This window comes from Coregonus lavaretus, assembly GCF_964263955.1.
Source record: "Coregonus lavaretus genome assembly, contig: HAP1_SCAFFOLD_292, whole genome shotgun sequence".
NCBI lineage: Eukaryota > Metazoa > Chordata > Actinopteri > Salmoniformes > Salmonidae > Coregonus > Coregonus lavaretus.
In genome coordinates, this window is record NW_028160640.1 from 544,048 (window position 1) to 558,466 (window position 14,419).

Consider the following 14,419-nt stretch of genomic DNA (forward strand, 5'->3'; position numbering starts at 1 on the left):
CCGCCGAGGAACTTGAAGCTTTCCACCTTCTCCACTGCGGTCCCATCGATGTGGATGGTGGCGTGCTCCCTCTGCTGTTTCCTGAAGTCCACGATCAGCTCCTTTGTTTTGTTGATGTTGAGGGAGAGGTTATTTTCCTGGCACCACTCCGCCAGGGCCCTCACCTCCTCCCTGTAGGCTGTCTCGTCATTGTTGGTAATCAGGCCTACTACTGTTGTGTCGTCTGCAAACTTGATGATTGAGTTGGAGGCGTGTGGCCACGCAGTCATGGGTGAACTGGGAGTACAGGAGGGGGTTGTGCACGCACCCTTGTGGGGCCCCTGTGTTGAGGATCAGCGAAGTGAAGGTGTTGTTTCCAACCTTCACCACCTGGGGGCGGCCCGTCAGTAAGTCCAGGACCCAGTTGCACAGGGCGGGGTTCAGACCCAGGGCCTCAAGCTTAATGATGAGCTTGGATGGCACTATGGTGTTGAAGGCTGGGCTATAGTCAATTAACAGCATTCTTACATAGGTATTTCTCTTGTCCAGGTGGGAAAGGGCAGTGTGCAGTGCGATTGCGATTGCATCGTCTGTGGATCTATTGAGGCGGTATGCAAATTGCAGTGGGTCTAGGGTGTCAGGTAAGGTAGTGGTGATATGATCCTTAACTAGCCTCTCAAAGCACTTCATGATGACAGAAGTGAGTGCTACGGGGCGATAGTCATTTAGTTCAGTTACCTTTGCTTTCTTGGGTACAGGAACAATGGTGGACATCTTAAAGCAAGTGGGGACAGCAGACTGGGATAGGGAGAGATTGAATTTGTCCGTAAACACTCCAGCCAGCTGGTCTGCGCATGCTCTGAGGACGCGGCTAGGGATGCCGTCTGGGCCGGCAGCCTTGCGAGGTTTAACACGCTTAAATGTCTTACTCACGTCGGCCACGGAGAACGAGAGCCCACAGTCCTTGGGAGCGGGCCGCGTCGGTGGCACTCTGTTATCCTCAAAGCGGGCGAAGAAGGTGTTTAGCTTGTCCGGGAGCAAGACGTCGGTGTCCGTGACATGACTGGTTTTCCCTTTGTAATCTGTGATTGTCTGTAGACCCTGCCACATACGTCTTGTGTCTGAGCTGTTGAATTGCGACTCCGCTTTGTCTCTGTACTGACGTTTTGCCTGTTTGATTGCCTTACGGAGGGAATAACTAGACTGTTTGTATTCAACCATATTCCCAGTCACCTCGCGTTTTCAATTTTATGCGAATGCTGCCATCTATCCATGGTTTCTGGTTTGGGTAGGTGTTAATGGTCACAGTGGGAACAACATCCGCTATACACTTCCTGATGAACTCAGTCACCGTGTCCATGTATACGTCAATGTTATTTGCAGAGGCTACACGGAACATATCCCAGTCCGCATGATCAAAACAATCTTGAAGCATGGATTCCGATTGGTCAGACCAGCGTTGAATAGACCTTAGCACGGGTACTTCCTGTTTGAGTTTCTGCCTATAGGAAGGGAGGAGCTTGTGTGTGTGTGTGTGTGTGTGCGTACTTGTGTGTGCTATTATGACACACAATCTTGTTGTCTCTAATCACCAAAGACTAACCAAATTAGGAGAGTTAGAAGTCAATATAATTACCTTTTCAGCCCTCGAGGCACTAATTGTTTATTGAGCAACATCAGAACGACGGTTCCATATCATCTAAAAATGACCAATTAAGCAGGAATCTGGCAGATGTCTTGCATTTTATTAGAAATGAGAATAAACTGAACATCCTTTGTTTGTTTGTGTTTTGAAGTGGGATCTTCAGTCTAGGTTGCTTTAAGGGGTCAGCCGTGAAGTGGCTTCAAAACAAATCAATTTTGACAAGGCTGCCTTAATGTCTGATTGGGTCATCTTCTCGGAAAATAAGATTGAGATGCCTTTTGCATTTAGATTCATTTAGGTCATGGTTGGGGATCAAGAGGTTCAGTGAGGACATACAGTACATTCGGAAAGTATTCAGAACCCTTGATTTTTCCACATTTTGTTACGTTACAGCTTATTCTAAAAATGGATTAAATAAAAAATGTCCCTCATCAATCTACACACAATACCCCATAATGACAAAGCGAAAACAGAAATACCTTATTTACATAAGTATTCAGACCATTTGCTATGAGACTCGAAATTGAGCTCAGGTGCATCCTGTTTCCATTGGTCATCCTTGAGATGTTTCTACAACTTCATTGGAATCCACCTGGGGTAAATTCAATTGATTGGACATGATTTGGAAAGGCACACACCTGTCTATATAAGGTCCAACAGTTGAAAGTGCATATCAGAGCAAAAACCAAGCCATAAGGTCGAAGGAATTGTCCGTAGAGCTCCGAGACAGGATTGTGTCGAGGCACAGATCTGGGGAAGGGTACCAAAACATTTCTGCAGCATATTCTTAAATGGAAGAAGTTTGGAACCACCAAGACTCTTCCTAGAGCTGGCCGCCCGGCCAAACTGAGCAATCAGGGGAGAAGGGCCTTGGTCAGGGAGGGGACCAGGAACCCCATGGTCACTCTGACAGAGCTCCAGAGTTCATCTGTGGAGATGGGAGAACCTTACAGAAGGACAACCATCTCTGCAGCACTCCACCAATCAGGCCTTTACGGTAGAGTGGGTAGACGGAAGCCACTCCTCAGTAAAAGGCACGTCAGCCCGTTTGGAGTTTGCCAAAAGGCACCTAAAGGACTCTCAGACCATGAGAAACAAGATTCTCTGGTCTGATGAAACCAAGATTGAACTCTTTGGCCTGAATGCCAAGCATCACGTCTAGAGGAAACCTGGCACCATCCCTACGGTGAAGCATGGTGGTGGCAGCATCATGCTGTGGGGATGTTTTTCAGCGGCAGGGACTGGGAGACTAGTCAGAATTGAGGCAAAGATTAACGGAGCAAAGTACAGAGAGATCCTTGATGAAAACCAGCTCCAGAGCGCACAGGAACTCAGACTGGGGCGACGGTTCACCTTCCAACAGGACAATGACCCTAAGCACACAGCCAAGACAATGCAGGCGTGGCTTCGGGACAAGTCTCTGAATGTCCTTGAGTGGCCCAGCCAGAGCCCGGACTTGAACCCGATCGAACATCTCTGGAGAGACCTGAAAATAGCTGTGCAGCGACGCTTCCCATCCAACCTGATAGAGCTTGAAAGGATCTGCAGAGAAGAATGGGAGAAACTCCCCAAATACAGGTGTGCCAAGCTTGTAGCGTCCTACGCAATAAGACTTGAGGCTGTAATCACTGCCAAAGGTGCTTCAACAAAGTACTGAGTAAAGGGTCTGAATACTTATGTAAATATGATACAGGACAGCAGAGTCACTGACCACCTTCCGGAGACACTTGAAACCCTCTTTAAGGAATACCTGGGATAGTATAACAGTAATCCTTCTACCCCTCCCCCACCCCACAATAAAAAATAAATAATGTAAGGGTGGTTGTCCCACTGGCTATATTAAGTTGAATGCACCAATTTGTAAGTCACTCTGGATAAGAGCGTCTGCTAAATGACTTAAATGTAAATGTTAAAAGGGGGGGGGGGGGTTTAAATAAATTTGCTAACATTTCTAAAAACCTATTTTTTCTTCGTCATTATGGGGTAATGTGTGTAGATTGATGAGGGGAAAAAAACAATTTAATCCATTTTAGAATAAGGCTGTAACAAAATGTGGAAAAGGTCAAGGGGTCTGAATACTTTCCCAAGGCACTGTATCTACTAGGCAATACAGGGAAGTGGCACAAATTGCCTTGTGGGAGTTTGCTTCTGTAGCCGGAGGGGTTTTTAGTCTTCTACCTTTATAAGTTCGGATACACTCTAATAACAGCCATTCTAATCTAACCACTTGGCTAACGGCTACTAGTCCAGGATGGATACACTCTAATAACAGGCATTCTAATCTAACCACTTGGCTAACGGCTACTAGTCCAGGATGGATACACTCTAATAACAGCCATTCTAATCTAACCACTTGGCTAACAGCTACTAGTCCAGGATGGATACACTCTAATAACAGGCATTCTAATCTAACCACTTGGCTAACGGCTACTAGTCCAGGATGGATACACTCTAATAACAGCCATTCTAATCTAACCACTTGGCTAACGGCTACTAGTCCAGGATGGATACACTCTAATAACAGGCATTCTAATCTAACCACTTGGCTAACAGCTACTAGTCCAGGATGGATACACTCTAATAACAGGCATTCTAATCTAACCACTTGGCTAACGGCTACTAGTCCAGGATGGATACACTCTAATAACAGGCATTCTAATCTAACCACTTGGCTAACAGCTACTAGTCCAGGATGGATACACTCTAATAACAGCCATTCTAATCTAACCACTTGGCTAACAGCTACTAGTCCAGGATGGATACACTCTAATAACAGCCATTCTAATCTAACCACTTGGCTAACAGCTACTAGTCCAGGATGGATACACTCTAATAACAGGCATTCTAATCTAACCACTTGGCTAACAGCTACTAGTCCAGGATGGATACACTCTAATAACAGTCATTCTAATCTAACCACTTGGCTAACAGCTACTAGTCCAGGATGGATACACTCTAATAACAGCCATTCTAATCTAACCACTTGGCTAACGGCTACAACCTGCCTGGTCTCCTATATGCCCTAAGATTACAGAGAAATGTAAAAAGTCTCCTTGTGTAGAGACCTTTGATGTCCTATTTCGCCACGATTCCAACTTGATAATTGCATGACATGCTATAGACCGGTTTACATTAGATCTATGTTCACTCTTCCTTGTCTTTCCTGTCTCAATGGCGTTTTCAAATTGGGGCACATGCAAGTCTGCAGAAGCTCTCTAATAACAGTTTTCTTTTTCCCTGTCCAGCATTTGATTGAGTTACACTGGGGAACACATTTTGAACAGGTGCCTTGCACACACCCTTTCCCCATAACCCCTCACCCCTTTACACCTCCGCCTCCACCACCCCAACTCTCTGATCCTTTGGACGAAACCTGACCCCCACAGAAAGACTTCAGCGTGCCTTTCAGTCCTCCCAACCTACTGGTTGAGATGGGGCCACAAAGAGAGGAAAAGCACATAGCTCTACGTCCTGTGTAACCTGCGTACACACAGGGTTATATATTCTTAGTTCAGTCACAAACAGGTCATGACCTGGAACCAGTAGAGGCTGCTGAGGGGAGAACGGCTCATAATAATGGCTGGAACGGAGCAAATGGAATGGCATCAAACACCTGGAAACCCTGTGTTTGATGTATTTTATACCATTCCACTGATTCCACTCCAGCCTTTACCATGAGCCCATCCTCCCCAATTAAGGTGCCACAAACCTCCTGTGCCTGGAACATCGTGCTAATCCTACAGCCTGGCATCTGCCAAACAGCCAAAGCTCCTAAAAAAAATGAGAATTACAACACAGACCTGGAGTCAGTTGTGTTGGTGCAGTCACCATCATGGCTGTCACAATGCCAAAGGAGAAGGTCCTCTTGTCTCTCATGGTTCCATCTGTTCTAGGATCAGTGGTTACCATGTTTTTATCGGCACTGTTTTGTCTTTCACTTGTCTTCTTCTGTGTGAACAAAAAAAATATAGGTGTGTGTTTGCACTTTTGTCATTGGGTTGGAGGTTTCAAAGAACTGGGGGGGTGTTCAGTAGGAGGACTGTGCAGGAAACAATTACTTTAGTAGGCCAATAGTTTTTCCAGATCCTATTTTTTACTTCTCCAAAATGAATGCTCATTTTTGTTTTGCGTTTGGAAAAGTTTCATCCAGTTTGTTCCAGCTGCTCTACACGACTATGGTTAACAACTAACCTTAGATCAGGGTTCGATTAAGAACATAGCTTTGTCCAAATGAACCTGAGTCAGTGAGTGGACTTTCACAGGACCTTAACTGTATCACCTTTTGATGGCATGGCTGCCCAAAACTACATGGCTCGATTGCAACGAACAGGCAGAATTTAACGCGCTGCTGCAGGTTACCGCTGGATTTCTTAAAACGCTACTAACGGGAGATTACATTCACCTGCGGCTAAACTAAGCTTGATTGCAACGTTTAACCATCAGATCAGTTGATCTCTCGTTGTTACTGTCAAGTGATTATGATACAAGACAGCTGGTCTAGATTCTATACACCGCCCCCAATGAAATATCGACGGAAAACTGAAGGCTGATTACTGTAAAAATACGTATTTGAATACAAGAATATAGAAGTAGTAGTCCTACATTTCATTCAAACATTTCACCTTAAATGACAAACTAATATAATATATGCCATTCTAAATAACTTTATAGACTAACTTTAGTAGAGCTCGCCAGTTTGTAGTCCTAAAAAAACGGAAATGATTTAGCTCTGGTTCGTTCAGCCATTCCTATGGGGGAAATGAATGGGGAAGGAATGGGGTTTTGGGATAAATGACGAAAATAAGGTCTGAGGTTAACACAGGCTTAGGAGATCTTATAGGTATAAGACAAATCGTGTAAGAAGGGTTCCCCAACTGGCGGCCGAATTTGGCCCAAGGGTGATTTTATTTGGCACCCCAAGTTTTCTTAGCAAAAAAAATATATATTTTTATTTTTTATTGTAAAAACACCAGCAAATCAGCTCCAGGTGATTTTAATTTAGGAAATCTGTTCCAAAGTATTCCCACGCATAATAGAGAGATACTGTATACTGTATGTGATCGTATACAAATGTAAGAAAGGTTTGAAATTATGTTTTAGTGAAATATTATATCTGTTTTTATATTTGTATTTATTATGGATCCCCATTAGCTGCTGTTTGGGCTTCTTGCGGTCAATCTGCTGTCTACAAATTATTTGTAATTATGTTCCAGCCCCCTGACCATCCGCTCAAGAAAAAAATCGGTCAGCGGGTGAATCTAGATGATGATCCCTGGTATACTATCTCCTAAACCTGTGTTTACCACATACCTTATTTTCGGCGTTTATCCCAAAACATATATAATTTCTCCATAGGCTTTGGCCATCAAGTCATGGTGGAGTTAATGCCTACAGAAAGACACCATTACTATTGCTCTCTATGTTGGTTGCAATTGAGATCAGCTGTGCAGGTGATTTTAGCGTGTATTGATGGTTTAACGAGAGATCAGCTGGCCATAATCTGGTGGCTTTCAATGGTTGCAATTGGCCCCATGAGTCTTTTGCTGCAAGACTACTTTGAGCTATATCACTATATAATGGGGCAGTGCTATGGCTTCTTAATCGCTACTCTGAACTATATCAATATAATAATATGCAATGGGACGGGGCTATGGCTTCTTAACTGCTACTCTGAACTATATCAATATATAATGGGGCGGGCTATGGCATTTTAACTGCTACTCTGAACTATATCAATATATAATGGGGCGGGGCTATGCCTTCTTAACTGCACTTGAAAAGGCATTAACCATTTAATGAAAGAACAGTGAAATACTTGTATCCATAGCAATAGTAATTATGATAATAGCCTAATTATAACAATGATGATAATGATAGTAATAATAATAACAACATGAAAATAGTTCTGTAGTAATAAGGTCCTTGTTGATTATTATGATGAGTATACATATTATTGTGTTGTTTATAACCTATAAATCATTAATGGCATTTTGCCTGTGTAATAAATAAGGTAGTAATGACAACGTATTTGGAGTCAAAACATGCACTAAAATATAGGCCTACAGGGCACACACTTTTCCAGTATCTGCTGGCTTCTCGATGACATCAATTCAAATGCAGATTGTGCTCTTATAGAATGAAAATCAGAAATCATTCAGATTCCATACAGTATGTTACTGAATGGGCGAGTTTCTGTAACTAAGCATTAAGTGTTTCCCTAAGATAAACGTGTGCATTGATCTTTTGGTAGGTTAGTAAACATGTTCAATGTGGTATAAAGTTCGTGGGAAGAGCTGAAAGTTTGACAGAAGAAAGGTGGATGTTGCGCCTTTAAGAGTTAAGAAACTTGAAACCATGTTTGCGCAACAATCAGTGCGGCTCACAGCCGCCAAAGTGTCTAGACTGGCACATGATGGGAATCAACCAATGGCTCCAGAGCTTTCCTGGGGCCCCAGTGTGTGTACGGACGAGTGTATCCGAAAAAGAATAGCAGAGAGTGAGACTGGCAGTGAAGTAATTCCAATTTTCCTTTAAACCACTTCTGAGCATTGAATCGGAGGAGCTACATCTGCATCCGTGTGTTTGAGCAGCATAAAAGCTCCATGTAAACTTTTTATTTCGGGTTTGCTAACGGATTATTGTATACTACGGAGGAAAATAACATGGGAATCTGAATGCGGCAAGGATTATTTGGGATTATTTCGTGGTAAAGCAACTCCATCGATGTGCCGTCAGAAGGATTCTAAAGCGAAGGATTTAACTAAGGGTGCTCAAAGTCCAAGAAAAAAAAACTTTTGCTGTCGTTTCATGTGGTAGCTATAGCCTAGTTATTGGAGGAATAATTATGGTATAGCCTAGGAATTGCTGCTGGGAAGATAGTCTTTGGGATTTGTGTAGCCTCTCTGTAAAGACAAACGTTTTCATTGAGTTGGTAGGCTATATGGTTATAGGAAATAACAGTCCAGTAAATGCATGTATGTCGCATTCTGTTTAGCTGTGTAATCTCGTTACATTTGACTTTGTTTAATGCAACATACAACCGTAAATTACATTCTAATGCTGCGAGTTAGTCATAAATCTACGACCCCCGGCTGCGCATGTAGTGCGCGCCGTTTACAAAACCTTAATGTTGTGCGGAGACCATAAATCCATGTGGAATCCTCGCAGACCTGGACGGGAACAATACGACACATCCAAAACGGTCTAAATTGTCGTATGTTCAGGTCGAAACGCTCAGGTCTTGTACGGCGACTCTGGAGAAGCCGTTTAGTCCCAGACAGAGACGGGGGAGATGGGAGAAGCAAACGAAGCGAGGGGTTTCGGAACGGTTCGTGTGGCAGTAACCCAGAAAAAATTCCCAAAACGGAGCTCGGGTCGGTGACCCGTGCCTCGCCATCTCTGGGAACTTTCGACGAAGTGTGCAACACAGACCTCACGGACAGCGCAGAGTCGGCGCCGGGGGACAATTCGGACCATGGTCAGGGGGATGCCATGTGTGTCCCCGTCCCCCATCACCGAGGCTCTCAGCCAGAACACGAGAATGACAGTAGAACGGTTACTTGCTGTTTGTTTCGAGACAGGGACCCTAGACCTCGGAGCCCCGTCTTGACCCGGGGTATTCGAAACTCTAGTCCCCGCGATGGAGGTATCCTCGCGGGACGGGAGGGGAACACTGGCTCGATGGACGAGCAAGAACTCAAGAACGTTACCTATGCTCTTTTGAAAAGACTCAAGGAGAAACCGCTGGATGCCTTGTTGGAGGCGGTGGAGTCGAAAGGAGGGATGCCCAGTGACTGTGTTCTGGTACCCCAGACGGAGCTGCGTTTAGGTGGCTACTCGGCATCTCCCCCGTTTCTGCTCTGTAAACTCTACCGATGGACTGACCTGCACCACTCGACTCAACTCAAAGCGCTGTGCCACTGTCAAAGCTTCGGGGCATTGGACAGCAGTGAAACGGTGTGCTGTAACCCCTATCACTACAGTCTCTTGTGTGGGCCAGGTAGGACAACTGAGATTGGTTACAATCACACACTTTTACCCCATTCTACACAAATCAAGTCTGTATAAATTGAAGGTCTATGTTTGGATAGGTTTGCGCACAGGTGCGCACAGTGAGGCTACACTTATAAATGCTTTTCAAACTTGATAACCAAGCACTGCGTGTCAATGCTCAAATAGCGAGGCCCAAAAGGTAGGCCCACAGCCTACCTGAAGTTTGGAGGATGGTGAAAGATGGGACTCATTAGAAGGCCAGGTTGCGCTAAACACTCAAAAGAAGGTGTCCACCTAATGTGAGGTGAAATTAAAACGCGTTTACAGTCACAAAGCCAATTAATAATAACAGGGTTATACTTCTCTGCGATTAAGTGAGACATGCCTGGATCCTTGAAGTTTTGTTGATGTGCATTGTTGTAAATGTTTGGTTGCTTAGCCAATGCGCGGGAGTTAACATTTTCTCGCGAATCTTATGATTACCGCAACTGAATTCCAACTGTTGGAAGTGTAGCTAGCCTACTATCCCTCAAAAACAACATTGCCACACACACTCACACAGAGAGAGAGAGGGAGAGAAAGGGAGAGCTTGAGTTATAATGTATTTGCAGCAAATATTTTCTCTGCTAAGCACTCGACAACACATTCCTCCATTTCAATGTTTTAGTTCATGATATCAATTATATTCATTTGTTTAGTTTTGACGTTATCCATTTGAAGATCGCTCTGAAGTAGCGCTTTGAAAGGTTGTTTTTCCTTCCCTAGGAGGTCCCCCTCTTGCTATTTAGGTGAAGGAGTGGTGATAATATACAGTTTGCATACTGCTGGCGCCAGACTGACTAGCTGGGTATCTCACTGACTGAGTACTCCGGCAATTACTGCCTCCACTCTTAAAGAACCCGCAGCCATTATATCCACTCTGTTCCCATGGCCTGTTTCTCTCTCCCAGAGAACTATTTCGACAGTTCACCATTAGCTTTCTTGGTTTTATGTATGGACAATGCCTGTTGACAACATGTAGCCTACTTTTCTTTTGTATTCTTTATTTGTAGCCGTTTAAATAGGATCTCAAAACATATGTTATGGGTAATGTAATTACGTTTTTAGTTATAACCTATTAGAAGTGCTTATTCAACAGAGTTGTGAATGTTTCATATTTTATTCTCAATTCTGTCTGAAGAATAGTGTGTTGATCTGCCCATCCACCACTTATTTTTTACAGACATATACAGATTGTTGTCTGTTTTTAGTGTTCCCTGTAATCCATGTTCCTTATTATTTAGTGTAGTAACAGATACTGTAACATGATCGATTGCTTTGGCTGGATCAAAAGCCTGCATCCACACTGCCCTTTGCGGATAAAATTGGACATCGCTGCCCTAATCAACATGAACTTCTACACAGTACCAAGCGTCTAACACACATATTTTTTGTATTTCAGAATCACCACCACCCCCCTACTCCCGACTATCTCCCTCAGATGAACACAAGCCACTGGGTAAGTCAGGCAGCAATCATTATGCTCCTCCTCATCAACAGTAAACCAATCAGAGATATCTGTTAAGCTCACAGGGGGGGTTCACTCTAATGGGGTTTTGGTAGCATTTTTACTTCCCAGCACAGTTTTTTTAAATAAAAAATAAATAAAAATAATTATATATTTATTAATAGAACATTTATATGGTTGTGAAAAAGTGTAAGTAATTACACCTTGTTCCCACTTCATTACCATGGTAATACCCCTTATATTCTGTGCTGGGAAATTAAGTGTTACCGGAGCTGTAATGTAGGGTCATTTACCTCAAAGTTAGTCATGTGCCAGTACATTATTCCTGCATTCACATGCTTTCTCCTGCTTGAAATTCATGTTCCTCTCTTTGAGGAACATGGCATCATAGTAAGGCACAACACGACACCCTCTGGACAGTAGTTAATGCTGAAGTCAATGGTTACAATCGTTTCAATGGAGTACTGTTCTTGATTTCACTCCTCTGTCATGTTCTATCCTTTGCAGATCTATCAGATTCAACACTTTCAACACTGTCGTACACTGAAACTGTGGCCCCCCACTCCCCCGACGTCGCGCCAAGACTCTTCTCAGGTGAGACGCTACTGTCAACGAGCATCAGTGCTCCAGACTTATTAACACAGAATGCTAGGCCAACATTAGCATTGAGGGCTATTGATTTAGCATTCAGTCCACTGATAGAAAGAGTGACAGAGTTTAACACAAAATACACTTATTTCATTCCTTGATTGTTTGTTTGGGATGGGGTTGTAGTATTGGTTGATTTACTGTTGGAGTACAGTAGTAGATGATGTGGATTTTACTTTACGTCTAGTTTGGTTTGTGCTGTGCTGTGCACTATTTTTGCAGAGTTCACTTCTAACCAATCATTCCGATCAAATAGGGAAGTAGTGTGTTACTGATAGAGAGATCTGCTAGGGGTGTGAGTACAGTTGCCATGTATTCAGATGAAGCCCTGATGGAGGCAGCTTAGCTGTCCAAACTGTGGGTAAATAAATGATTGCATCGGAGCCATTAGAGCGCTGATTTTCCTTTCGTTGTCTACTGCGTTCATTAGGCACCAAATGGAAGAAACCAGACTGAAACAGGGAGGGACTGACTCAAATCGTCCAATAAGAAATTATACTTTCAGTTTTCCGTCGCGAAACATTTTGCTACAGTGTGCCTGCCCTGAAAGCATCCAACCCAGTTCTTATTAGAATGAGCGCTGGAGTAGGGCTCCCCCTAAAGGTAAAGAGGAGTATAGAGCACTGGAGTAGGGCTCCTCCTAAAGGTAAAGAGGAGTATAGAGCACTGGAGTAGGGCTCCTCCTAAAGGTAAAGAGGAGTATAGAGCACTGGAGTAGGGCTCCCCCTAAAGGTAAAGAGGAGTATAGAGCACTGGAGTAGGGCTCCTCCTAAAGGTAAAGAGGAGTATAGAACACTGGAGTAGGGCTCCTCCTAAAGGTAAAGAGGAATATAGAGCACTGGAGTAGGGCTCCCCCTAAAGGTAAAGAGGAATATAGAGCACTGGAGTAGGGCTCCTCCTAAAGGTAAAGAGGAATATAGAGCACTGGAGTAGGGCTCCCCCGAAAGGTAAAGACAAGTATAGAGCACTGGAGTAGGGCTCCCTCTAAAGGTAAAGAGGAGTAAAGAGTGCAAGTATCAACACGTTATGAGCTGTAAATCAGGGTCAATGCAGACAAGGAGCATGGGGGCTGGAAAGTGGAAACCCAATTCCCAGAATGCCTTGTTTATGAGGTGGGGTTGCTTGTTATTTATTGGCCTTGACAGTTGTTGACCACTATACATGTATTCATGGACATGCTCATGTTATTGACAAATAAAGTAACTCCAATTGAGAACTAAATAACTACAGTTATTTCGCATAACTGCACAAATATTTATACTGCATTTAAAGCTATATTGGACTCATCTTATGGTATGGGAGGGATTGTCGTTGTGAGATTTGATCACAGTTACCCCAGGATTGTATTTGTATTGTTCTGTTAGCCATTGAAGTCAGCGCTGTGAAGTTTACTCTTTAAAAGACTAGTTTCTGTAGATAAACAAAACAGGGGTTTAATCAATTTTTTTACCAGTAACCCCAACTTTGATAGCACCATGTTGGTGACTCAGTCTACTCTCATTACTAAGACTGGAGGACATCTTGCTTTTCGGTGACACATCATCAGCGACCAGAGAAGCAGCTTAGCTGCCTGTTGCCATCTATGGAAATGAGGTCCAGATGATGAAACCTAACATTAGGGACCTCAGGAATACTTCCACTATACTTTTACTTTTCCCTTTAAAAAGTCCCACACATTTTTTTTTTTTTCAAAAGTCAACGCAACCAGTAAATTGTATGCAATGAATAGCGTATTTCTGAAATTATATTTCACTGGAGTTCGCCCATGTTTCATCACCTACCTATGTGGATTGTGTAATCGGACATCAGTTCACCTCCAAACTAGAACGGGTTAACAGTTAGTCTCTTGAGTATGTCAGCCCAAACACACACTCCTAGCCTAAGGTATATTGGCCCCCCGTCTGTATGTTTGCATAAATGGGCAAACTCTGCAGTTAATTAAGTTATTATGTTGTGCTTTACTCCCTCTGTTGAATGGCTATTAAGACAACCAAAGACGGGGCCGCATAAAGCTCCTATTGTGAAAGTCGGAGGGAGGGGGTCTCCCACAATCTAGATGCCACAGCAATGTAGCTATGTTCTCACTCTCTCTCTCTCTCTCTCTCTCTCTCTCTCTCTCTCTCTGCCTTTCTCTCTCTCTCTCTCTCTCTCTTTCTCTCTCTCTCTCTCTCTCTCTCTCTGCCTTTCTCTCTCTCTCTCTGCCTTTCTCTCTCTCTCTCTCTCTGTCTGTCTGTCTCTCTCTCTCTCTCTCTCTCTCTCTCTCTCTCTCTCTCTCTCTCTCTCTCTCTCTCTCTCTCTCTCTCTCTCTCTCTCTCTCTCTCTCTCTCTCTCTCCTCTCTCTCTCTCTCTCTCTCTCTCTCTCTCCCTGCTCTTGTTTCTCCCCTGCAAAATATTTCGGTCAGATGAAAACTTGCAACAAGATCCCTACGTGCTCTCCCACTCCCTCTCTCTCCCCATCCCCCTCTCCAACTACCTCTCTCTTCCCTCAAATCCCTCCATTCCTCTGGGTAATTGAGCAGTGGAAGGGGGTTGGCATTTTGGAAAGCAGAGTGGAGCAGAGCTCTGGTGAGAGGGGCTTTGGGGGACTGGCTAGCAGGGCTGGCTGAAGCAGGAAACAGTCCCCCCTGGTTGAAACCCGAGTGCTGTTT

At 43.9% G+C, this 14,419-nt stretch overlaps 1 protein-coding gene across 1 annotated transcript; it reads left to right on the forward strand.

The window, feature by feature from the left end:
• Positions 1-8,063: 8,063 nt before the first annotated feature.
• Positions 8,064-11,717, forward strand: LOC311121602 (mothers against decapentaplegic homolog 6-like; the record flags this gene model as incomplete). The annotated part of the gene is made up of 3 exons (XM_084196066.1): positions 8,064-9,623; positions 11,058-11,114; positions 11,631-11,717. Coding segments are annotated over exons 1-3 (928 nt in total), but the record flags the coding sequence as incomplete, so codon positions are not given.
• Between the last annotated feature and the right edge of the window lie 2,702 nt (positions 11,718-14,419).